Source organism: Dasypus novemcinctus, chromosome 4 (genome assembly GCF_030445035.2).
Source record: "Dasypus novemcinctus isolate mDasNov1 chromosome 4, mDasNov1.1.hap2, whole genome shotgun sequence".
Taxonomy (NCBI): Eukaryota; Metazoa; Chordata; class Mammalia; order Cingulata; family Dasypodidae; genus Dasypus; species Dasypus novemcinctus.
Window position 1 is genome coordinate 5,720,315 of NC_080676.1, and position 27,358 is coordinate 5,747,672.

General features: G+C 40.6%; 1 protein-coding gene across 4 annotated transcripts in view; it reads left to right on the forward strand.

The window, feature by feature from the left end:
• SLC35G2 (solute carrier family 35 member G2) overlaps positions 1–26,040 on the forward strand; it is a 40,567-nt gene extending 14,527 nt beyond the window's left edge. For 3 of the 4 annotated variants that reach the window (XM_058295006.2, XM_058295005.2, XM_058295008.2), the window contains one exon: positions 24,596–26,040. In XM_058295006.2, the coding sequence (XP_058150989.1) occupies positions 24,614–25,852 (1,239 nt within the window). In that variant the 5' untranslated portion in view covers positions 24,596–24,613 and the 3' untranslated portion in view covers positions 25,853–26,040. Of the gene's footprint in view, positions 1–20,911; positions 23,804–24,595 lie in introns of those variants that run through there. The other variant, XM_058295009.2, reaches the window with a different exon arrangement.
• Positions 26,041–27,358: the final 1,318 nt, after the last annotated feature.

The window sequence follows — 27,358 nt, forward strand, 5'->3', positions numbered from 1 at the left end:
CGCTCCTCAGCCATAGCCACCTCCTTATGGCCTTAGACTACAAAGCCAGGAAGTGGTAGAGCAGGAATTCAAACCTCAAAACTGTTCATTTCTTGACAGAGAAACCATGATTGGGTTTTCTAGTTCACGGGGTCTCTTTGTGAAACGGCTTCTGTGAAGATGCTCGTGGCAAAGGGGCCCTTGAGCTAATGTCATGAAGATTTCACCAGGCAGAGTGACAGCCCCTCGGGGACGTGCGGTCCAGGAGACACTTGGGGGATCAAAGGTAGAGGCAGCCAGATGCTGCCACCTGCTAGGAAACACAGTGAGGGGGTTTTCCAAAATCGGTGAGGCTTGCCACTTCCCTCAGCACCAGAAATATCCCACTGCCTTCTGTGGGTACGTTCTGTTGACATGAACATTTCACTGTGCTGTATTTCTAAAGAGGAAAATACTGCTTTTATTAGCAGCTTCTTAAATTGAAATTCTAGGGGATGGATGATAGTGTCTGCTGTTTTAATGCTGACTTAATTTCCTGGTCCAGAAGATCAGAAATCTGTTCATGTTTTAGAGAACAGCATGAGGTCCATCTGTACAGGTCAGATTTTTCCACATTAACATGAAGATTTATGGGTTGATAACTTATGTAAGAAAACCCAATGATAATTATATGGTATTCTTGGCTGCCATTTGGAATCTTCATTATATTTTTGTCTAGTCATCAAAATATAGTGATAAACACACACAAGCAGATTAAAATAATTCAACATATGATAAAGGCATCCTCCTCAGTTTGTGTAGTATTTCACTTCTGTTTGGGTTTGGGTACTGGACTCCATTCAAATTCTTTCTGTAATATGGTCCTGTTTATCCACAATTTTGCTTCTAACAGAAGATACAGAAACACTAGAGCTACATTTGGCTTTCTGGGTGATTATTCTGGTCTTACTGAAGTACAGAGAAATGTTTTCTTTTCCTCCCATGAAAATAACCTGATTTTTAAAATTTTAAACGAAATACATACTCATATAGAAAATTTTAAAAATAAAAAGAAGAAAGTACAGAATAATAGATAAAAATTGTTTTATATAAATAGAATCACATACTGAATACTCTTTTTTACCTTTTTTTGAAACTCAGCCATGTAACATGAAGATATATATATATCTGTTTTGAAACTCAACAGCGTAATGGATATTATCTATCTAGATATATATATATATATATATAATCCTTTGGGTGGCAATATAATGTATTGATGTTTTATTAACCAGTTCCCCATTAGTGGACAGTTAGGTTATTTCTGATTTTTCATTGTGTAAAAAAAAGTCATGATAAATATCCTTGCATGCATATCTTTGGGTGTTTTACTGGTGGTTTCCTTAGGATATATTCCTGGAAAGAGCATTGCTGGGTCAATGAATACACACATTTTACGTTGTAATATATGTGCTGATAAAATCAACTCTTGATCAGCTGGCTCACTTTATCCTTGTCCTTCATATACAGTGACAGGACTTAGTAAAGTCTCTCTTCAACTTTGCAGTAGCATTTTAAAAAAATGTATATTTTTAATTTATTTTAAAAAGATACATAGATTACATAAAATGTTACATAAAAAAATATAGGGGACTCCCATATGCCCTGCTCCCCACACCTCCCACTTCTCCCACATTAACAGCTTCTTTCATTAGTGTGGTACATTCTTTGCAGTTGATGAACACATTCTGGAGCATTGCCACACAGCATGGATTAAAGTTTACATTGTAGTTTACACTCTCTTCCACTCCATTCTGTAGGTTTGGAATGGAGTGATTTTAAACAAATCTAGGTGTGCCACTTAACCAACCAGGTATTGTCAAGTTTCATTCAAATTTGGTTTATGGTTTGGTCTGAAACAGGTGGCATCTGGTCACCATTTCTTAGTTGCCATATCTTCTGTTTTTTTAACAAAATATGGTATTTGGGAGAGACAAGTGAATTATTTCATTGAGTGATGTATGTCTGTGAAGAACTGTGGAGAATCAGTTCTGATTAAACAAAACCGAACTTGTAAAATTTTGAACCCATTTCTATAAGCCTTGACCCCAAGAGGGATTTCAGGCTTGGCTTTCTCATGGATAAACAGCAGCATGAGTAGAATGGAGTGTGAGCAGGTGCTACGTGTAGAGTTTAGGGACGTGAGAGTAGAGTCTGTTGATCCTGGGGTGTTCCTTTTTTGTTCCGGCCTGGTACATATCCTCAGGGATTAGCAGTCTTCTTTGAACCCAGTTGGGCTATTTGTTCTCTCATGAGAGTTAGGTAGCTAATAAGCAACCAAGAAGTACAACTCGAACAAGCATATTTGAGCAGTAGTCTGCTTCACGTTTAATTAGCCTTTTACGTAATTCACATACAAAAAAAAGATAGTGGAAATAAAAAAGGATCATTTATTTCCGCCCCTCCCCCTTCCAGCAGTGGCTCCCTGCCGTCCTTGACAGATTCCCCCAGCACAGCTGAATTTACTTACAGGTGCCGATTCACTGCAAACTGATTGTACTGTTCGCTTGTTTTTTTTTTTTTTTTTTTGAAAGGACAGTAGGAAAGTGATAGATGATAACTGGGTTCATCGAGAATGGCATATTTTTACAAATTGATAAATCCCCTGCTTCAGAGATTAGAAAGGCTCTTTCCTGGAAGAGTAAGTGTCAATTATAGACGGTGAAAGACTCTTGCATTCCAGCAAGTACTTAACTGCCAGCCAACACATTCATCACAGTGTGCCAGGATGGATTTTTAAACGGCACAACATAAATTGCTCTGCTCCAAATCAGGCATCATTGCCTTCACACAAGCCAAATCAACCTGCTTGTTTGGAAACTGTCACATAAAAAAGGCTATTTTTTTCCAGCCTTAGTTATTAACCTTTTCCTTTCCTGGTATGCACGGTTCATTCCAGGCTACTGAAGTCATTAACCACCACAGAGGAGAGAGTAGCCCAGCCTCTCATTTAGGTTTTGTCTACACAGTAAACACGCCTAAGTGCTTCCAGACTGATGGTAAGACTGCGTAGCTAGCTGACTCCAATCAGACCGATGACTTCCATCCCTCCTGCCCTTCTTCAGACCTTCTGTTCTCACTTAATTCCTTCCTTTTCCTCAGTCCTGTCTCTTCAAGAGCCAGTCGTGGACTCCCAGCAGGTTCTGCACGGAGGAAAGCTCCTAGCTATCCCTTGTCCAACTTTCTGCTCTACAACAGTCACCTGAGTCTCCAGCTCACACTTGGGCTAGCCCTCCTGTTGGATGTATCCCTTCCCACTTGCCTGCCTCACCCTATCCCGCCATCAGACCACTCCCTTTACCTCTCCTCAACTCCATGTCCATTGGGTGTACTTTTCTCCCCTTCTATAACTCAGATTAGCACAGCCCAGCAAAATCCTAAGGCCTTTCTACCATTCTCTCATGGTCCAGTTCACTCCAACCCTTCTTAGTTTCCTTATACCTGTACCTTGCTCCTCCCAGTCTGGCCCATTCTGGAATCCAGCAGCTGTTGCCTTTTCTAGTTCAGCTCTGCAGGCGTCATCCCCAACCCTGCTGGCCACGTCCCCTAATTCACCTAGCCCGGTCCTGCAAAGCAACTCTCTCACTCTCTAGGTCAGTTTTTGCTTTCCAGCCCAGCATAAGGACTCTTTCTCCCCTACATATCCCACTCTTGAGCCAATTTGGGCTAACATGCCAAGGATATCATCACTCAGCCCAGTGTGCTCCGAATCTCTTCTAGTATGAAAGGAGCAACCCATCATCCAGTTTGGGTGCTGCTGCGCATCTGTTAGCACTGCAGGGAGTCATGCTTACAGAGGCCGTCACCACCAAGGTACAGTGATGATGATGGAGTTAGACTGATGCACCCACCTTCCTGCTCTGGCTCTCCTGAGCAAAGAAGATACACTGTAAGATAGCTGCAGAGCCAGGAAGTGCAGTGAGTGGCTATGGAAACAAAAGCCAGCCCTTGCCACAGTATTACAGAGCTGCCTCCTATTTAAAGTGTGGACTACCAAAGTAAGACCACTGAAATCAGGTTCCAGAATGTGACAAGGTTGCCTGTGCCTCAGACTCTCAGAGTCAATTGTTTTTTTCTCAGGAACAAGAAGCTCCTGGATAGAGGGATAGATTTCATACTCTACTAATTTTTGAGTCAAATTTCAGTTCCCTACTAGTCAACAATGTGGATATGAAGATCAGAATTTATCCTAAAGAACCCCCAAAATAATATTTTTAGGACAAATACCTAACAGTTACCACCATGTAATTGTGTGGGGAAAAAAATGCCAGTGAATAGCCAATTTAAAGTCCAGTATAAAATTATGTCTCTTTAAATCTAAAATGTGGAAGATAATCACCTGTGGCTAGTATACATAAAAAATACTAAGTAATAAAGCAATCATTTTAATATGGGATTTAAAGAATATAATACTTCTGGTAAATATTCACATGAATACTTTGAAGTATTTTGAAATAAATAAGACACTTTCCATATTTCTTAAAGCTACTTCTAATAATGGTGATATTTGTTCTTAAATGAATTCATTCAAGTATATATTCATGATTTTAGAAACTTTTGATTCCAGTATATTTTATTATGTTTTATTCTATGCCCCAAACATTTTTTAAAATCACTAATTTTCTAGTAACTGTATTCATTTTAGCAAATTTTTTTTTGTTTTTTAAAAGATACATAGATCACACAAAATGTTACATTAAAAAATATGAGGTTCCCATATACCCCACTGTCTAACCCCCCCACTCCTCCCACATCAACTACCTCTTTCATCATTGTGGCACATTCATTGCATTGGGTGAATACATTTTGGAGCACTGCTACACCGCATTACTTTTTATGATTTATTTATTTATGTATTCCTCCCCCCCCCTGCTGTTTTTGCTGTCTGTGTTGTTTTCTCTTCTCATTTTCTCTCCTCTAGGATTCACCAGGGTTTGATCCTGGAGACTCCTGATGTGGAGAGAGGTTCCCTGTCAATTGGCCACCTCAGTTCCTGGTTTCTGCTGTGCTTCACCCTGACTCTCCCCTTGTCTCTCTTTTGTTGTGTCATCATCTTGCTGCGTGACTCACTTATGAGGACACTGGCTCGCCATGTGGGCACTTGTGCTTACCAAATGGGCACTCGCCCGGGCACTGGCTCACTGTGCAGGCATGCTTTCTCTTCTTCTTTTTCACCAGGAGGCCCCAGGGATCAAACCCAGGTCCTCCCATATGGTAGGTGGAAGCTCTATCACTTGAGCCACATCTACTTCCCCCAAACATTTTGAAATGGAAAAAATGGTTAAAAAAAAAAGACAACCAATTTTTTTTTGACTTTTCCAAATATTCAATACCAGACTGAGCCCATTTGGTTCAGCCCAATTTAATTGCCACTTTCTTATTTCTTCCATGTGGAGTGGTTCAGGATTTGCTTCAGAAGACAAGGAGGTGTGAGGATTGGGGTTCAAGGACTCTTCTGTTTTTGCACTGAAAGTTCTTCAATGATGTAGCGCAAATAAAAGTTCTCTCAATTTAAGAATTTTTAGGAGATGCTGACCCCTCTCCCATGTGAGTCTTGGCTGGGTCATCCTGGCAGTCATAGGATAGCATGGGGCCAAGATAGAGTCCAGGAGCTGGCAAGACTGGGAAAAGGGTCCCTCAGGGATCTGGAGCCAGTGTCCCCTGTATGGAGAATCAGACTTGTAACAGAGTGGCAAAGATAACAGTGTGAGGACAGTCTCAAAGGTGAGACAGGACAGAAATGGGGGAGTGACTAGCAGAGCCGAGGATGGTAACAGCTGATAGCAGAGCGGGACAAAATTCAAAAAGCAGTTGTAGGGAAGTGGATTTGGCTCAACAGATAGAGCATCTGCCTACCACATGGGAGGTCCAGGGTTCAAGCCCAGGACCTCCTGACCCATATGGTGAGCTGGCCCACGCGCAGTGCTGATGTGCGCAAGGAGTGCTGTGCCACGCAGGGGTGTCCCCCGCATAGGGGAGCCCCATATGCAAGGAGTGCACCCTGTCAGGAGAGCTGCCCCATGTGAAAAAAGCACAGCCTGCCCAGGAGTGGTGCTGCACACACGGAGAGCTGATGCGACAAGATGACGCAACAGAAAAAGGGACCAGATTCCCGGTGCCGCTGACAAGAATACAAGCAGACACAGAAAGAACGCACAGTGAATGGACACATAAAGCAGACAATGGGCAGGGGAGAAGGGGAGAGAAGTAAATTAAAAAATAAAAAAAAAGAAGCAGTTGTAGAATGCAGTTCAGGGCTGGATATTTATTCAAATGTTCAATCAGCATTTTTAAAATGTGCTCTGTGTGCCAGGAACACAAACATGAGTAGGACCTCTCTTGCCCTTTGTGGAACTCACAGACCACCAGTGAGATCATAGCTCAGAGCGCTCCCTTTACATGATGCCAAATATGTTGAAGGAGCGCACGTGGCAGATTGAAGGAGCTGCCTTGGGTGGTGCTCAAGTCACAGAACTCGAGAAGTGTGACTTGTCCTGCCCGGCACGTGTGTGGGAGGAGGTGGACTTGTACTGTGGTGACTTCTGTCCTCTCTGTGGCTCTCAGTCTTCTCAGAAGGAGCACTTTAATATTCAGAGGTCTGAGTGGATTTGGCCTGAAATTTGTCCTAGATGAAGATTTGAGTCAATGTGTTTGGAAGAAGGGACAGAGTAGGCAAGAGAGTTATAAAAAAACAATTTGCCTTGATAACTGTGTTTCCAGAGAACTACCAGTAATCACATAAAATTACTTGCCAAACATTACTCGAAGGAATTATTCAGACTCTGTCCTTATTTGTGGTCCTAAGTTCTTATTGACCTCAGTTGTCATGTGTTCCTTTAGTATAAGCTCAATAAATGCCATCTACCCATATTTAGGGAAATCTTGTGCTATTATCCAAGACTACCAACCAATGCTGGCTGGCATCCTTTAAATAGCTATTCTAACCTCTTGATAAATTATACCTTATTCTCTTAAAACAATAACACATAAGAAGAAAAACGAAGGCAAATTGTTTACTATAAATCGCTTTAGTACACTCTTCTACTTCATCAAGAAAGCAGTTAACAGTAATTTAAAGCTATTAGGTGCGACCGTCAGTATTATCTTCAGTCTTTGATCATTAGACAGGCATATGTGAAAGAATACTCTACCCATAAATTTCAAAATATCAATGCTTTATTGGAATCTTTATTAAAATAATGTTGCTTAAAGTAGAGTAGGAAGGAGAAGTTTCTTGACTGATGGGATGCAGTTTTAAAAATTATATGGTATGCCAGTGTATCTGTGGCTCTGACCAGGGCGTTGTAGTTTCCTGGCTGCTAACACAAATACCATGCAATGGGTTGTCTTAAACAAAAAGAATCTATCAGCTCATGGTTTTGAGGTTAGGAGAAGTTCAAAATCGAGGCGTGGGCAGGGCAATGCTTTCTCCCGGGAGATTGCAGCAGTTCTGCGGCTGGCCGCCAGCTATTTTAGTCTTCGGCTTTTCTGTCACTTGGCCATGCCCGTAGCAGCTTCTTTCTTCGTCTGACTTTCACTCTGCCTGTAAAGGACTCCAGTAATGTGGATTAAAGCCCAACCTGATTCAGTTGAGCCATCCTTTACTCGAGGTAACATCTTGGGCCCAAGAATGTGGATCAAGACCAAAAGCATGTCCAAGCTGGGGTACGAGTTCAAGCTGCCACATAAGTTTTGGTTGCAGGTAACAAAAATCACTCTAGCTCTGTCAGACAGAAAGAAATAGAGGGAATCAAATTTTCTAAAATCATTGGAAGGGCTGGAGGAGCAGGCTGCAGGTAGGGTCTTCAGGCAAACTTCCTAGAATCTATGGTTTTATCCTTGTAAAAAATTCCTAATCTAAAATGTTGGTATAGCGACTGAATAAACTACATGCAAGCCTTCTTGCTATAGAAACAGAGCAGAGAGGGAAATAAGCATCTGCCTTTGTGCTAATGACAAACTCTCCACAGTATTTGACTAAGAGGAAAGAAGAAAGCTAGTATTTATTTAGTACCTGCTATGTGCCTAGGCTTTGTGTTAGGTGCTCTTGATTCATCATTTCATTAAATCCTTATTAATAACTTATCCGAATTGGTAATAGTCCATTGTACAGATGAGGTTTAGAAAGGTTAGGTGATGTATGTACAGGTAAAAGGTGATAGAGCCAGAATTCAAATTCAGCCCTCCTGTATACAGAATTGGTTAGACCTGCTGTACAGCTCTGGGTTATTAATCCAAAGTCCTTTTGATGGCATTCAGCCAATGTTCTGATTTAACCTGCAATAACTACATCTAGGAAGCTGGTCACTCAGCTATTGGGAGAGATTTTACAATTTGCTTTTTCTAGATGACCCATGAGGATGTGGGTTTTAAAAGCAGAATTTCTTGGGAGTGGAGGTGGCTCAAGCGATTAGGTGCCTTCCTCCCACAGGGGAGGCCCTGGGTTTGGTTCCTAGTGCCTCCTAAAAAGAAGATGCACACACAGCAGACAGACATGGAAAGCAGACAGTGAGCTCAAACAACAGGGGCATAGGGGTGGGGTGGGGGGAGAAAAAACAAATCTTGAAAAAAAAGGAGAATTTCAAATGGGATCACATGGGGCAGACGTGCCAGCAAGTATTTATTGTATTGGGTTTAAATCATCTCGTCCATGTCACTTGACCCAGAACTTTCAGTCTCATCCAAAACTTTCCTAGGTACTTAAAAAGAAAAAGAATTATTTTCTAAGGAAAATCCTGGGTTTGTGTATAGGAAGTGTGCACACAAAGTGTATATGGGTCTGCTGTCTGAGGAAGAATGCAAATCTTATATTCACACATCCACAGGATGATGGTATATTTGATTTCTATTTGCTGCTATAGCAAATTATCAAAAATGTGGTGGCTTAACAATAGGAATGTATCCCCTTATAGTGCTATACTTCTGACATGGGTATCACTGGGTTAAAACCAAAGTGTTAGTAAGGTGCATTCCTTTTTGGAGGCTCTCGGGGAGAACCCATTTCCTGGCCTTTTCCAGCTTAATCTAGAGGCTGCCCACATCCCTTGGCTTGTGAATCCCGTCCATCTACAAACAACAGGTTGGGTTCTCACATGGCAGTGCTCTCACCTTGCTTCTCTGACTATTTCCTGCCTCGTTCTTTTCCTGTCTAAGGACCTTCTGGTTATATTGGCCCCACCCAGATAATCCAGGATAATCTCACTCTTTTAAGGTAGGTGATTGGCAACCTTGATTCCATCTGCCACCTTACCTCCCCTTTGCCATCTAAAGTAACATTCATAAATTCCGGGGATTAGGACCGGAAATCTGGAGGGGTGTGTGGGGGTGCATTTTTCTGCCTATCCTAAGTGACTGCTTTGCAGGGTGGCATAGAAGAAAGAGCTTGGGTTTAAGAAGAAAATAGACATGACTCCACCGTAAACTGTCTGTGTCACTCCCTAACTGGCAAGTCACCTGACCCCTCAAAACCTATTTCCTTATCTGTAAAATGGTGATTGTGATACATACTTCACAGAGTTGTGTTGAATTTTAAGTAAGTTTTGCTTGGTATAATGCCTGGCACAAGAAATTGCTTAACATTTGTAGCTATCATTGCAATTAGAAGTTCTAGAGCCACGTTGAAGACCAAATAATCAGAAAGAAGACATTTGGGAGTGTCTGGGCTTGATGCTTCCTGTTATTTCATTTTTAAATTCTAATTGGGGAAGTGGATGTGGCTCAACTGATAGAGCATCTGCCTACCACATGGAAGGTCCAGGGTTCAAACCGCAGGCCTCCTGACCCGTGTGGAGCTGGCCCACACGCAGTGCTGATGCGCGCAAGGAGTGCCCTGCCACGCAGGGGTGTCCCCCATGTAGGGGAGCCCCACGCACAAGGAGTGCGCCCTGTAAGGAGAACTTCCCTGCACGAAAAAAGCACAGCCTGCCCAGGAGTGGCGCTGCACACGGAGAGCTGATGTAGCAAGATGCTGCAACAAAAAGAGATACAGATTCCCAGTGCCACTGACAAGAATGCAAGCAGTCACAGGAGAACACACAGCGAATGGACACAGAGAGCAGACAACGGGGGGAGGGAAGGGGAGAGAAATAAATAAAAAATAAATCTTAAAAAAAAATTCTAATTGAATAGTTGCCTCAAATCTTTTGAATACCAAACAATCTATTGATTCTAAACAAGCACACAAAACATTAATGAAGACACACTTTAGTTCACTTTTAGTCTCAACCAGTTTTTCTTCACGAAGGCAAACACGAAGGCACCAATTTCTCTCCTATTTGTTAATTCACAACCTTCCCCTGGCCTTCAAGAACCATTTCTTCATTTGCTTTTAAGGGGGAAACTTCAAAGTCACCTGTTCCTTTTCACTCGTGTGGCTCTTCCTGAAGTGGTTATGGATCTGTCTGCCCGATGGTAAAGAGCCGGTAGCAGTGGTCATTCCATCTGCCTTTCAGCTCTCAGAGGCCTGAAGTTAATGAGTGACCTGTTGTGTCCAAAGTCCACTGCTGGCTCTCTATTAAGTGGTTATTAAAAAGGATGATGTAGAATATTTAAGGCCATGGAAAAATATTCCCTATGTATTGGTAAGTAAAACAAGGACGTTACCATGTAGAACGTACAGCTTGACACCGGTTTTGAAAAGAAAATATGTACACAAATAGAAAAAGGCCTGAAAGGCTCAATCCCTACCTCTGGGTGATAGGATTATGAATTTTTTTCTCACTCACATTTCTGAATTTTTCATAATAATCATTTCTTGCCTTTGTAATAGGAATAAACAAGAAGTTGTGTTTTCTGTTTTTGTTTTTTTAATGTGGAGCTCTAGCGATGGTAAATACTGCCTGCTGGACCCTGAGGCAGAACCTGAGGCTGGGGCCCCACTCACTTGATGGGACCTAACTGGGAGGTGGGTGCCAGCAAGCAGGGAAATAGGAGCTGAAATTCAGCCCGGAGGTGTTGAATGACAGGTCTCTCCAGCACCCTTCCTAATTGATTGCAAATGACTTAATTGCAAAAAGCAGATTCTAGTTAGTTAAGGAACAGTTCCAGTTATGCCTGGGGAATTTAATATCAAAGACAATCTGGGAGACCTAGCAGCAGAAGTAGAGCCAGAGGTAGAGAAGCTAAATGGACACATTCTCTTAATAACCAAACTGCAAATCCTGATGTTTTATTATTCTCGAAGCATTAGGAAGGATTTTAGATTTAAGGAAGTATTTAAATGGATAAGTCTCCCTAGCTACTTTACTTGCATTTAAATCATTTATTTCTATTACTTCTATTTTTGTTGTTAAGAAAATTGGCTTCATTTTTGAAATGGTCCTTTCATTCATTCAGCAAACACTTATTGAATGTCCACCTCAAGCCGGGCACTGGGCTAAGGTGCTGCAGATAGAAAAATCAGCGATATGTGTTCTCTGCTCTTAAAACCCTCACTTGTTCTAGCAGAAGAGAAAAGCAAATAAAAGCACGGTTGTTAATCCAATGTGATAACTTCTATAGCAGAAGGTGCCAGGAAAGCACTGGGGTGGGGCATCCAGCTCTGATTTGCAGTGGAAGGTAGGCTTAGGAAGTTTTCCAGAGAAGCTGGTATTTAATCGGGACCTTGATGAATGAGAAGGAATTAACCAGGTAAAAAAAATCAGGAAAAGAGCATTTCATAAAGCAGCAACAGCATATGTGAAAACTGAAGGCACGAAAGAGCACGGCACGTTTAAGGGCTTTCCAGGCATGGGATGAGGCTAGCGGAAGAAGGCAGCGGTTCTGCTGAACATTTGGGCCAAATATTTGGGCCTGACAGATCCTGCTGGGGTGTCAGTAGGCTTAACCTGGTTCCCCGTTCTTTTCCGTGTCTCCCTCTTTGTTTTCAAATCCGTTCAGCAAACACGTACTGAGTGACAGTGTGTTCCAGGGACTGAGGCTATAACGGTGAGGACCTCTGCTATCGAGAAGGGTACGGTTTGTTGGTAAAGACAAGGATGTAAACAAATGAATGCAGGGACAATGTGGGCAAAAAGAAGGGGAGGCCCAGGAAGACTGTACAGAGGGGGCGGTGACCCTCAGGCAGGCTCCTGAAGCACCAATATGAGCTATCCGTTTAGACCGGGAGGAAGGGGCGGCCCGGGTCACTCCAGGCAGGCAGAATGATGGGAAAAAGAGCCGACATTTATTAAGCACTTGCTGGATGCCAGATGCTGATTTAATGAACGTACAAATCATTATACGATTTTATAAAAGAGGAATGAGGCAAAGAGGCAGATTAAATAAGTTATGCAAGGGCACGTATTCAGTAAATGCTGTAGCTAGAGTTCAAATCCAGGGTTCAAAAATACCATTGCCTAACCCCCACCCCTACTCCAACACACACACTGGAGGAACGGCTACTTTTTAAAACTTAGCAATGCCATACACATAAAGAGAATAAAATGATAAAAGGAGGCCGAGCTAAATACCCAGCGGCACAGGGCAAAGGCTCAGAGGAGTGAACCGGTGTGCCACGCTGCAGCCGCAGGAGCCAGGTTTTGGGGATGGATTCTCAGGGTTTTGAAAGGGAGAGCAAGTGGTTGGGGCTTTTCTCCGGCTTTCAGCTTTTGGTACAGATACTTTGCCATCATCAGCCCTGTTTCCTGTCAATGAACTTCTAGCTTCAGGAAGTGAAAACAGTTCCTTCTGTTCTGAAAGAAGAATGTGATTCTGATAGCAATAATGCTTTGTCATTTAAGGTAATGAAATAAATATTATTTTTCCTGAGATCATTTGCAAGAATACGTGGTGGCTACTTCTGGGCTAGAATGTCAGAGAGGGCTGTATTTGTGGGAGACGGGTAAAGTTGAGGAGGGTAAGTGGGGAAAGAGGGAGGGGACTGGGCAGAAGAAAGAGAGACAGAAGGGTGGGACGCCAGAAGAAGTTTAGATACTACACAGCAAGGTTCTTATTTTTATCTTTTATTATCTTTTTTTTTTTTTAAAGATACATAGATCTCACAAAATGTTGCATTAAAAAAATAAGAGGTTCCCATATACCCCACTCCCCACCCCCCATAACAAGGTTCTTGACAAAACCTTGAAACAAATTCACTTCAACAACAGAGCCTTATTGTCCTCTTCCACAGGGCCTCCTACCCTTCACAGAAGAAGGAAATAAATCTCTATTGAATTCGTCTCCTAAAATGTATATTTCTTTTTTACTTCCCTTGAGGTTAGAGCAAAGTAAGATAGGCCCTTAACCTATTCAGAGTTTTTAGTTGGCTATCCCTCTCCACTGCTCCCACTCAAAACCTGCTATGGTTTCACTTCCGCTCAAAGCTGAGTTAACCCATATGAAGGGCTGAGCACAATGTCTTGACAAGTGTAAGATGGGGGTGGTATGATCTACTTCTCCCATCTTTCCTTCTGGTTTCACTCGATTTTAGAACCATTATCTTTAGCTTTCTTTACTTATTCTATTTGTTTTCCACTTGCTCTGTCCTAATTCTGATCGTTTCTCTTAGAATGCTGAAAATGTTCTCATGATCTCTGGCTCAGGCAAGGACTTTCCTGACTTCTTGGTCCCTTTCTGAGAGTCCCTTGCAAGGTGGTTTTAAGACTTACAAGGGCGAAATAATTACGTGCCTTATCTTGTTTCCCTAAGAGAGATAGAGATGGACTGTTCTTTGTCAAGCAATATGAGTGATATTTTTATTGACATATGCAAGTTCTTCCATTACATGTTTGTCTGTCCTAAGTAAAATATCTGATTTAGAATAACTTAGTCCAGGCTTTTTGAAGTATGCTACTCCAAAAATTTCTTTTTATATTTTTATAGAGATACTATCTAATTGGTTTACCATAGCAGACCATGAGACTGAGTGTGTCATCTTTTATTTTTTTCCTTCTCTTGAATTTGCCCATGGTAGGTTCTTATATATCTATCTGGTTGAAATCCTACACAATTAATTTTTTTTGTTAGAGAAGTTGTGGATTTACAGATAAATCGTGCATAAAATACAGGGTTCCCATACTCACTGTACAATGCCTTGCATTGGTGTGGTATATTTGTTATAAATTTTTTTTAAGATTTATTTATTTATTTCTCCCCCCTCTCTCTACTGTCTGCTCTCCATGTCCATTCACTGTGTATTCCTTTGTGTCTGCTTGTATTCTCATAGGAGGCTCCGGGAACCGATCCTGGGACCTTCCAGAGTGAGAGAGAGGGATCATTCTCTTATACCACCTCAGCTCTCTGGTCTGTTGCGTCTCTTATTGTCTCTCTGTGTCTCTTTTTATTTGTTGCGTCATCTTGCTGTGTCAGCTCTCCACACGGGCGGACACTCATGGTTAAAATTTCCCCTTTTAACCATGTTCAAGTATAAAATGCTGTGCTGTTAATTACATTCACAGTGTTTTACTACCATCAACATGGTCCATTACCTCAAACAGAAACTCTGTACATTTTAAGCTTAACTCCCTACTCCCTATAAACAAGTCATCACCTATAACCTGTATTTAAGATTCTGACTCTATGAGTTGGCTTTTTCTAATTATTTCATAACAGTGAGAGTATGCCATATTTATCCTTTGGTGTCTGCCTTATTTCACTCAGTGTGATGTCCTTAGGGTTCATCCATGTTGTCACATGTATCAGAACTGCATTCCTTTTTATGATGGAATAGTGTTCCATTGTGTTTATAGACCGCCTTTTGTTTATGCATGCATCTGATGATGGACACCTGGATTGCTTCTATCTTTTGGCAACTGTGAATAATTCCACTATGAACATTGATTGGTATGCAAATGTCTGGTTATATACCTAGAAGTGGAATTGCCAAGTCACATGAAAATTCTATACTTCACTTTCTGAGGAACCACAAACTGTCTTCCATGACTGCACCATTTTACATTCCCACCAGCAATGAATGAGTGTTTCTCCATGTCCTCTCTAACACTTAACAGTTTTCTGTTTTATAAATAATAGCCATTCTAGTGGGTGTGAAATGGTATCTCATTGTGGTTGTGATTTGCATTTCCCTAATGGCTGGTGATGCTGAACATCTTTTCATGTGCTTTCTGGCCATTTCTAAATCTTCTTTGGAGTAATGTCTATTTAAGTGGTTTGCCCATTTTTATTTTTTTATTTTTTATTTATTTCTCCCCCCGCCCCAGTTGTCTGCTCTCTGTGCCCATTCACTGTGTGTTCTTCTGTGACCACTTCCATCCTTATCAGTGGCACCAGGAATCTGTGTTTCTTTTTGTTGCATCATCTTGGGTGTCAGCTCTCCGTGTGGGCGGCACCATTCTTGGGCAGGCTGCACTTTCTTTCGCACTGGGTGGCTCTCCTTACGGGGCGCATTCCTTGTGCATGGGGCTTCCCTACCAGCAGGGGAAACCCCTGTGTGGCAGGGCACTCCTTGCGCGCATCAGCACTGCACATGGGCCAGCTCCACATGGGTCAAGGAGGCCCGGGGTTTGAACCGCGGACCTCCCATGTGGTATGCGGATGCCCTAACCACTGGGCCAAGTCCACTTCCCTGTTTGCCCATTTTTAAAATTGGGTTGTTGGTCATTTTGTTGTTGAGTTGAATGATTTCTTTATTTATTCTGAATATCAAATCCTTATCAGATATGTGGTTTCTAAATAGTTTTTCCCATTATGTAGGCTGTCATTTTACTTTCATGATAAAGTCCTTTGATGCACAAATGTTTTTAATTTTGTTGAGTTCCCATTTACCTATTTTTTCTTTTGTTGCTTGGATGTAAAGTCTAAGAAATCATTGCCTAATAAAAGATCCTAAAGGTGCTTCCCAATGTTTTCTCCTAGGAGTTTTATAGTTCTGGCTCTTATGTTTAGGTATTTGAGTCCTTTTGAGTTGATTTTTGTATATGGTGTGAGGTAGAAGTCCACCTCCATTATTTTGCATATGGAGATCCACTTTTCCCTTTACCATTTCTTGAAGAGACTATTTTTTCAAAACTGAGTGGTCTTTGACCTTTGTCAAAAATCACATGGCCATATAGTATGAGGGTTGATTTCTGAACTATCAATTCTATTACATTCATCTCTATGTCTGTCATTTTTCTTTAGAATTCAAATAAGTATTTTATTATGGTATTAATCTTTATAATTGAATAATAATGCATGATTAAAAATATTTATCTCAATATTGCAAAATGGGCCAACACTATAAAATTTAGCAATTTATTGTATTTAAAACAAAAGGTAAACATTCTAAGATAGTCTTAAATGATGTAGAAAATACATTTACTAAGATTCAGCAGCCATTCCTGGTAAGTAGGAATAAAATAAATTACCTTAGCTTCAAAAGAGAATATCTTTTGGAAACCTCTGGTAAAATATTGCAATGATTCTCATTAAAATTAGGTAAAATTCTGTTTGTCTTTGTGCCAATACCAGGACTGATTACTGTGGTTTTGTGATAAGTTTTAAGATTGGAAAGTCATGCCCCCCATTTCATTCTTTTTTTTCGAGACTTTTTGGTCATTTTGGAGCCCTTACCCTTCCATATAAATTTGATGATTCGCTTTTCTGTTTCTGCAGAGAAGGTTGTTGGAATTTTGATTGGAATTATGTTGAATCTGTAAATCACTTTGGGTAGAATTGATATCAATATTTAGTCTTCCAATCCATGAACACAATGTCCTTCCTTTTATTTAGGTCTTCTTTGATTTTTCTTAGCAATGTTTTGCAGTTTTCTGTGTTCAAGTCCTTTTTATCCTTGGTTAGATTTATTCCTAGATATCTGATGCTTTTATTTTCTGTTGTAAATGGAATTTTTTCTTGAGTTTTTCTTTTGATTGTTCATTATTAGTGTGTAGAGACACTTTTTTTTAATAGTCTTTAAAACAGTTTTACTTCTTTTCAGCTTTAGCAGCAGCTTTTATTTTCTCCTATGTTTTTTCAACAGATAACTGGACTTGTTCCCTCTCTACCAGGGGTTGGCAAACTATTTCTTTAAAGGCCCACATAGTAAATATTTTAGGCTTTTTTGGGCATATGGCCTCTGTCACAACCACTTAACTCTGCCACTGTAGAGTGAAAGTAGCCAAAACTAATTTGTAAACATATGGGCATGGCTGTGTTCCAATAAAATTTTATTTACAAAAACAAAAACAAAAAACTTGTTTGCAGGCCATAATCTCCTGACTTCTGCACATATATGTATTTCTCAATGTCAGCTATTCATTAGAATCACTTGAAGAGCTTTAAAGAACTACAGGTAATATACCCTCAGATTTTCTGATTTAATTACTCTGAAGAGGGGATCAAGACGTTGTTATTACCTTAAAATTTCTCAAGTGATTCTAATGTGTAGACAGTGTTAAGAACTACTGATTTGGAAACTACTGATTTTTATATGTTGATCTCGTATCCCACCGCTTTGCTGAATTCATTTATTAGCTCTTGGAGCTTTATTGTGGATTTTTCAGGATTTTCTATATAAAATCATGTCATCTATAAATAGGGAAAGTTGTGCTTCTTTTCCAATTTGGATGCCTTTTATTTCTTTTTCTTGTCTAATTGCTCTGGCTAGACTTCTAGCACAATGTTGGAAAACAGTGGTGACAGTGGGCATCCTTATCTTGTCCCTGATCTTAGAGGGAAAGCTTTCAGTCTTTCACCATTAAGTTTGATGTTAGCTGTGGGTTTTTCATAAATGTGCCTTATGATATTGAGGAAGTTTCCTTCTATTCCTAGTTTTCTAAGTGTTTTTATTAAGAAGTGGTACAGAGTTTTGTCAAATGCCTTTTCTGCATCATTTGAAATGATCATGTGATTTTCCCCTCCGTTCTGTTAATGTGGTATATAATGTTAATTGATTTTCTTATGTTGAACCACCCTTGCATATCTGGGATAACTCCACTTGATCATGGTATATAATTCTTTTAATGTGCTATTGGATTCAGTTTGCTAGTATTTTGTTGAGGGATTTTGCATCTATATTTATAACATATATTGGTCTGTAATATTCTTTTCTTGTAGTATCTTGATGTTAGCTTCATAGAATGAGTTAGGTAGTGTTTCCCTGCTTGTATTAGTCAGCCAAAGGGTGCTGATGCAAAATACCAGAACTCTAAAGGCTTTTATAAAGGGTATTTATTTGGGATAAAGCATAAGTTACTTCCCTTACCAAAGTCTGTTGCCAAGTGTTGGGGCAAGATGACTGCCGACGTCTGCAAGGGTTCAGGCTTCCTGGGTTCCTCTCTTCCAGGACTTGCTTCTCTCCTGGCTCAGCTGCCCTGCTCTCTCCACAAGGCCAGCTGTAGACTATTAGGTGAATGGCTCTGTCTCTCTCCCTGGGGCTTCTGCTGCGTCTAAGGAGCTGTCTCTATTCCTTTGTGTTTTCTCCTGTGTGTTACTTCCTGGGCTCCAATATCAAAACTCCAATCTCCCTTCTCTGCCGTGTGGTTTCTTGTGAGTCCCCGCCAATCAAGGGGGCGGGGATGTAAAGTCCTGCTGTTATGGTACAATCAAAGCCTTAATCATAATTTAACCAAGTAAAAGTGAAACCTCTGAATCCAATATAATCTAATATGCCCAGAGGGACAGACCAGTTTATAAACATAATCCAATATCTATTTTTTTGAATTCATAAACAATATCAAACTGCCACACTCCTCTTCAAACTTTTGGAAGAGTTTCTCATGAGAAATTGGCATTCAATCTAACTGGGACTCCCTTGTACATAATACAGGCTTTTCACTTGCAGTTTTCAGATCTCTCTCCTTGTCCTTTGCATTCAACAGATAAGTATGTAACAGGGCATATTTCTCTTCATGTTTATCCTGTTTGGTGTTCTCTGGATTTCTTGGATGCATATACTCAGATCTTTCGTTAAGTTTGGGAATTTTTGTCATTATTTCTTTGAATGTTCTCTTTCTTTTCCTTTCTTCTCTTTCTCTCTTTCTTCTCTTTCTAGGACTCTCATAACGAGTATATTGGTGTTTGATGGTATCCCACAGATTTCAGGATATTTTTGCCTTTATTATTCCCTTTTCTTTCTGCTCCACAGTCTGACTCATTATCTTGCCTCTAGTCCACTGATTCTTTCTTCTGCCTGCCTCAATTTGCTGTTGAAGCCCTCCTGGGAATTTTTCATTTCAATTGTCATCTTCAACTAGAGTCGTTGTCTGGTTTCTTTTTAAAATTTCTATCTCTTTAATGAGATTCTCATATTGTTCACTCACTGTTTTCCTCATATCCTTTAGTTCTTTCTCTGTATTTTCTTTCATCTCCTTGAACATATTGAAGTTGGTTTTTTTTTAAGTCTTTGCCCTTTATGTCTCCAATCTGGTCTTATTTGTTGATGTTTTCTGGATTTTTATCCATTTCCTCTGGATGGGCCATCATTTCCTGTTTCTTTGTCTTGTAATCTCTTATTGCATATTGTATAGCTTAATATTTTAAAATGTTAACTCTCGGACCTATTCCTGATATGTCTGTTTCTTGAGTTTGTATCTTGGTTATGATATGGCAGAGATTATCTTGATTGTCAGTAGATAATAAAACAAAGCATATGTAAGTGAAAAACACCTTTCACAGCATTTGCAAATTGATTTTGGGTTGGCTGGTGCTCTCCTTCAGAGTTCAGCTGTCCTATCTTGAAGGTCGGGCCAAGGGCAGTGCAAATTGTAGGGTCCTCCCTATCTCCACTTCTGCCTCCCGAAATGGCTCCCCATCTGTTTTTGCTTGTTGCCTGTTTTTCTTTAGGAAACATCAGGAACTGAACCTGAGACCTCTCATGTGGGAAGCAGGCACTCAACTGCTTGCCCCACATCTACTCCCTGCTTGTTTTGGGGTTTTTTTGCTCATTATCAGCTATTGTTTGCTTGTTATTTGCTCATTGTCTTGCTTGATGTCTACTTGTTGTCTGTCGTTTGTCTTCTTTAGGAGGCAGTGGTAACCAAACCTAGGACCTCCCATGTGGGAGGCAGGTGCTTAGCTGCTTGAGCCACATTTCCTCCCCTCCCTATCGTTTTTGCTCTGTGTCTTGTCCTGGAATGTGCTTGCTAATGGCCTCGGGAGTTCCCATGTTCACAAGAGTTTGAATGTCCCCTCTGCTTTCCAGGAAGCACACCTTCTCCCTGTCAGGGGTGTTCCACCACAGAACTCAAAGCAAGCAAGACCTCCCCTTAGGCTATCCACTGCAATTGTTTCTTACACTGCTTTTGTTGTTTCTAGTTGCTTTTGCCTAAAGGGCCAATTCTGGGACAGAGGTCCATGCCCACTGGAGAGGAGCTTCCCAGGTTGGTATTTCCCAGCCAGAACAAGGCCAAGTACTCACAAAGAGAGTGCTGGCCAGCTCCTGCCCTTGGGAGTGACTGAGAGTGGGCAGGAAGAGTGTCAGGGGATTCTTCTATGGCTCCCTGAAGCTGTGCTCTCTTGACTTGGCACCTGCCCAGCAAGTGCAGCTCTTCAAGTGTCCTCTGCAGTTCTGAGGAAGTGCATTGTCTTTAAGTCTTCTCTGCTGCATTTATCCAGGCCAGGTTGGAATAATGGCTGTCCTCAGAGCTGGGCCCCCAGTTACCGGAAGTAGTGAATCAAAAGTAGTGATCAGCTGTTGGGCTGTACCCCCCTCCTCCCTTCAGATCTTGGAGTACTAGGTTTTTATGCCCTGTTCTGGTATGAGCAAGATAAGCCAGGTTCTGGACCCCACTGTTGTGTTGTTGTGGATTTCTCAGGATTTTCTGAATATAGAATCGTGTCATCTGCAAATATGATTGCTTACCTGACTGTTCAGGGTTCCAAGCACAAGTGTCCAGCTAGGAAGGTGGAAGGTAAATCACCTTTTATGACTTAGCCTCAGAAGTCATATTGCATCACTTCCACTGTGCTGTGTTCCTTGAAACAGTCACACCTATTTTCAATAGAAGGGGACATAGACTTTGCTTTTCTATTTAATAATGTTAAATTCACATTATCTAAAGAACAAAACAAAACCAACACAGATGGGTGATACTAGGTTAGTGGTCATCTTTGGAAAACACAACCTGTCACAGGGATTGTATGGTCAGTCATGGGTCTTTGGTCTAAGGCTAATATTATTCTCTTTCCTTATGAGGCAGGGGAGAAGGATGCCCTTGAAGTCAACTGAGGACAAAGGTTACCAGATCGTTACTTGAGAAGACTGGGTGTGTTTCTCATTACCCAATTGGAAGTTTGCTTAGCAGATTTTAATTTGCCCTTTGCTTGCTTGAGCAAAAAGAAAAAAGAAAAAATTGGAGAGAAGGGCCATCAGTGAGCAGCCTGTACACTCACTTTTTGGAGTAACAAGGATACAGGAGTTTCCTGGGGCCAAGTGAATACTGTAGGTGCCTGCTGAAGAGAGCTGTCCACAAGACAGGAAGACCGGGCAGCAAAAGTCTGTGGCCCTATGCCCCAGGGCAGGAGCCTCTGTCACTTCAGAGATTTGTGGACTGTGGAGGCCTTACAGATTTTACCAGGCAAAGCCTGTGTTTGGATGCTTGCAACACAGAGGAAATCAATGATCTATCAGATTTAACAGAGAAACAGCAACACTGAGAGAATGTTACCATATACCAGAGCCAGGGATCAGCCTGAGATGCAGAACCAGGAAGAGTTTATTACAAGGAATTGGTTTATGAAATTGAGGGGACTGGATATGCAGGGTAGGCAGCTGGGAAGGGAAGAGCCCAAACAGGTTGAAACCCCATGAGCACAGGCTAAAGCTTGTCTGTAGGCAGGAAGGAAAGAAAGGTCCTCAAAAGGCTGGCAGCTCAGGGGCATGAGTTGTTTGGAATCGCTGAGCTCAGGGCTAAGCTCCCTTTGAAAGGGCTTGTCTGATTAGGTCAGGCCCACCCAGGATAACCTTCCTTTGATGAACTTATAGTCAACTGCTCAAGGACTTTTTATGACTTCTGCAAAATTCCTTCACATAAGCACCCAGACTGGTGTTTGAATGAGTCACTGGGGACTGTAGTTCAGTTTAGCTAAGTTTATACATCAAAAAACCATCACACAACTGCAGCCAGTATATGAGACATTTGTCCCTTTCCTCTTCCTTCTTCCGTGTGCCAATACACTCTCTAGTGTATTTTCCAGACCTTAGAAGAGAGAGAGAGGCATTTTTCCAGAGGAGGACAATGTCCCCCCATCCCCTTCAAAGAAAGAGAATGGGAGGTGTAAAACAGCAGAACATATCCTCTCCGTATTCAACAGAAGCTACAATTCTAGCCTGCACTGGGGAAGAGGGAAGCTTTGAATGGATATAAGATAATATTTTAGCAATGGATAGCAAGTGAGAAGTTATGGAATCTGTTGGAGATATTGTTAAGATACTTGCTGGCCAGAAGGGAAAGGAGATTTGACATAGCAAATTTTGGTGCAGTGACTGGAGACAAATAAAACCCTACGGAGTTGAGGCTGCACAATCAGCCCATTATAAAATGTGGAACACGTAGCTTGGCACATACTTGGACCTGTAAAGACTGTGAGCCTCAGCGGACATCCATGTTCTTCTTTAATAAGCTTCTGACCACTTACCAAATGTTTGCTATGTATCTAACGTGGGCTGTGGGGATTTTTATATAAAAAAGATATGTTTTCTTGCCATGTTCACTCAAATGGGAATACGAGACGACTACAGATGTCCATACAAGGAAGGAGAAAATGACGCTATAGAAAGGTCAGAGATGGCCTGTTTCTAAGAGACAGAAATGGGCCTTAAAAGCTTATCAGTGTGTGGAAAGTTGGAGCAGAGGGGAAACCAGCGAGAAGGCGTAGGGAAATGATGTGTACTTGCGTGAAGGGAAGACAGGGAGGGCACTGGACTGATCAGAGCGAAGTGTGTGTGTTGTTAAGGAGCTGAGTACTGATTGGGTCTACATTAGGCAGGGTATTGAGGGCGAGGCAGGGGAGTTGAGATTCAACGAGGTAGTCCTTTGGACATCACGTAGGTTCTTGAATGGGAAAGTCTGAGCTACGTTATTATTTTTAAATTTTAAAGATAGATCCATGTGATAATGGTATTATATATGGATTTTTCAGGACTAGGACGCTGTTGCAGTACTCCAGATAGGAATTCACAGTAGCCTAATCCTGAAATACCAAGCTAACCATGGAATTGTAGGGTAAAGGGGAGATCTAAGAAACATTTCAAGATTCAAAGAAACAATAAGATTGTTTCCCACAAATTGATGTGGGATGGTAGAATTCCTTGGTGTGTAGCTTGGGGATCTGGAAAAATGGTGATATCGACAATATAAATGAGGAAGTTAGTGGAAGGAAAATCTATTTGGGAGATCACAACATTAGTTTGTGATTATCAAAACTGAAGTCAAGATTTGAAAGGGAAATGTCTGGGTAAATTTGGAAATAGAAGGATTGCAAATGGGAGGACCAGGTTAGGAAACTGAAGGGTTTGGAGGCCCAGGTAGTGTTTTTTTAAAATGACCTCTTCCAATTCAGTGTGGTGTCCTTAGAAGAGAAAAAAGTATATAGGAATTAACAGTTGGCTATCCAGATGGTGTCAAAGAACAAAATGGGATATGATTTCTGGACCTTGGTTTAAGATTCTGAAACAGATGAATTTTTGGCAAGAAATAGGGAATATGTCATGCGGGCCAAAAAAAAAAAAAAAACCCCCCCAAAAAACCCACCTGGATTTGACTGGAGAACCAAAGACCTGTACAAGAAAGCTTAATTGTTCTCTCTTTTTTTTTTTGAGGGGAGGAGGGAGGAAACATTGGGAAGGAAAAAAATTTATTATTTGAAAGAAGGAAAAATGGAAGGAAGAGAAATGAAGAAAGAACAAGAATGTAATGAACAAAAAGAGGTATAAAAGAAAGAATAACATTATAAGAGATACCCAGTATTTCATAACAGATATATATAGGTGAAAGAAAGCCAAAATTATGGCTAACATTTATAGAGTGTTTATTGTATGTCAGCACTGTGCAAATGCTTACTGAAATCTTAATATATATTGCCCAAGAAAAGTTGTAGTTTATGTTCTCACCAACAATGCATGAGTTTTACTAAATTCATTTTTGAAATGTATTGTCTAATTAAGTGTATTTATATATCTGAAAATTTATGGGAATCCAGTTAAATGTAAAAAATTACTGTAACTTATTAAATAAGGCTAAATATGGTATTATAAAGAATTGATGATACAAAAGTCTTTCAACTTATTCATTCGTATTTATAGCATAGAAATAAAGACACAATGAGAAGGAAAGGTATAATCTAAGTTGTTATTTATTTTTGTGTTTTTCTTGTTGAATGGGGGGGACAGATGGGAATGGAAAGATGGAAAAATAGTTGGTGAAGTAAAGGTAGGAACTATAGGTGAATGAGACAAAGAGGCAGCAAAATGAGAGCTAGGGGCAGATTTGAGATAGAGTGAAAAGAGGGTAGGCAGTTTCATAGGCTTCATACATGTAAGGTGTATTGCCAGGTCACCAGTTCCTATGACTTTAAGGCTTCTGTTATAATCTCTACTTTCTATCACTGAATTGATACATATGATTATATTACAAATTAAACTAAATTTAATTAAGTTTAATTAAAACTAAGTTTTCAATTGAATGCATTTATAAATTTATCTCTCTTTTTTAAAAAATAGACTTGATTATCTGAAGAAATGGATATTTCTCCCTCCAAAAAATACCCAGTTAAAAAACGGGTGAAAATACATCCCAACACAGTGATGGTGAAATATACTTCCCATTGTCCTCAGCCTGGGGATGATGGATATGAAGAAATCAATGAAGATTATGGAAATTTTATGGAAGAGAATCCAAAGAAAGGCCTGCTGAGTGAGATGAAAAGAAAAGGAAGAACTTTCTTTGGAACCATGGATACCCGATCTTTACCAACTGAAGACCCAATGGCCAAGGAGATTGGACAATTCCAGAGTTTTGCAGAAAAAAATATTTTTCAATCTAGAAAAATGTGGATAGTATTGCTTGGATCTGCTTTGGCTCATGGATGTGTAGCTCTTATCACTAGGCTTGTTTCTGACCGTTCTAAAGTTCCATCTCTAGAACTGATTTTTATCCGTTCTGTCTTACAGGTCTTATCTGTATTAGTTGTATGTTACTATCAGGAGGCCCCCTTTGGACCCAGTGGCTACAGATTACGACTCTTCTTTTATGGTGTATGCAATGTCATTTCTATCACCTGTGCTTATACATCTTTTTCAATAGTTCCTCCCAGCAATGGGACCACTATGTGGAGGGCCACAACCACAGTTTTCAGTGCCATTTTGGCTTTTTTACTGGTGGATGAGAAACTGGCTTATGTTGACATGGCTACAGTTGTTTGCAGCATATTAGGTGTTTGTCTTATCATGATTCCCAACATTGTTGATGAAGACAACTCTTTGTTAAATACCTGGAAAGAAGCCTTTGGGTACACCATGACTGTGATGGCTGGACTGACCACTGCTCTTTCCATGATAGTATACAGATCCATTCGGGAGAAGATCAGCATGTGGACTGCCCTGTTTACCTTTGGTTGGACTGGGACAGTCTGGGGAGTATCTACTATGTTCGTTCTTCAAGAACCCATCATCCCATTAGATGGAGAAACCTGGAGTTATCTGATTGCTATATGCATCTGTTCTACTGCTGCATTCTTAGGTGTTTATTACGCGTTGGACAAATTCCATCCAGCTTTGGTCAGTACAGTACAACACCTAGAAATTGTAGTAGCTATGGTCTTGCAGCTTCTAGTGTTACACATATTTCCTAGTGTCTATGATGTCTTTGGAGGGGTAATCATTATGATTAGTGTTTTTGTCCTTGCTGGCTATAAACTTTACTGGAGAAATTTTAAAAGGCAGGATTATCAAGAAATACTAGACTCTCCCATTAAATGAATACCTGATTATCTTGTTAATGTTCAATTATTATATGTACACTGCCATTTAAATGTTCACCTATAAATGTTTTTTGTGTTGTATAATTGACAGAGTGCTGTAGAATATATAACTAATATATGCAGATGCAGACTTATTTATTCTAGCCTAATATATCCAAATGCAAATATTAAATATGTGAAAGATCATTGGTGTCTTTACTGTTATTAACAAAAAGTAATTGTGAAAGAAGGAAAATGTTAACTTTATCACTAAAGAACACAAACCTTGAAGAAATGGCCCCTTTCAGATCTACAGTCCTAGAGTTGAAAAAGTAGAATAATGTTCAATATTCTGCAAATGTTCAACAAAAATCCTTCAATATTCAAAAATCTTCATTTGTGAATGGTAAACTTACAGTGAAATACTGAATACCAAGTCCTGTTTTGTCATCTACTTGCATTAGAGGTGATAGGGCTGGAGTAAGGGAGCTTGAGTTGAGGCAAGATAGAGGGAACAAGGAAAGAGGCTGGGTTTTCAATGGCAGTGGTGGTTCTACAAGGTTAGATCAGGAAATTGGTCTTCCCCTTGCTATGGTCACATTAAGGAATGCATAAGAAATGGAGGTAGGGAGAAGACTGGGTTCTTGCCAGCCCTACTTAATCCATTCCATTTTGTACCTGATGGCGGGACACCTAACATTAGGGAGGGTCAGTCTACTTATTCTTAGTTGTACATGCCTCTTCCAGAAATGCCCTTTCTATGATTCTGTGCCAAATATATGCATGAGCTTCAGTAAAGGTACTCCTAAACCCTGAAAAAGACTCTAATCATGGTGGAGCAGAAAATTGATATGACATGGTGTCTTGAGGTTCTTTTCAAGTGGACCTAAAATCTGTAAGAGTTTATAAGGTAGCATTTTCTTAATTTGGGCCATTCTTACTAATTTAGCACAATGTTAATATGGTACTAGTTTTTCTTGTCTCTCAACTCCAAATTCACCCTGCTATACTTTCCTCTGTGATGCTATGGCATGGGCTCTGCAAACTACATTTTTCCTATGTCTCCTGGTACCTCACTAGATTCTACCAATAAAGGGCATTAGAGGGAGACTGGAAGGCAGAAAAGAAGGGATTTCCCCCTAGTTTGCTTGCAGTTCTTGTCATTGTTACCCCAGCAATAAGCAATAACCCTTTCCCCAACAATAGCAATTGTTCCAGACTTGAGTTTCTTTTGGCAATCCCTAAACCAGGCTCATCATAAGAAACAGGACCAGCTGGACAGCATCCCCTCCCAAGGTTCCGAGCTTCAGCACAGTAGGGTCATTCCTCTGAGCTTTTGAGACTTGATAGTCCAACCTCTTCCCCTTTTTCAGTAGCCCAAGGAGCGGTAGCTTCACCCTGCAGTTATCACCTCTGAGCTACACCAGTGTTCATTTTTGTTTTTTTTTTAAGTCCATCTACACCCAATACTAAATACTCTCTATGGTCATATCTTGTGATTTCTGTTTTCCTGAATGATATGCCT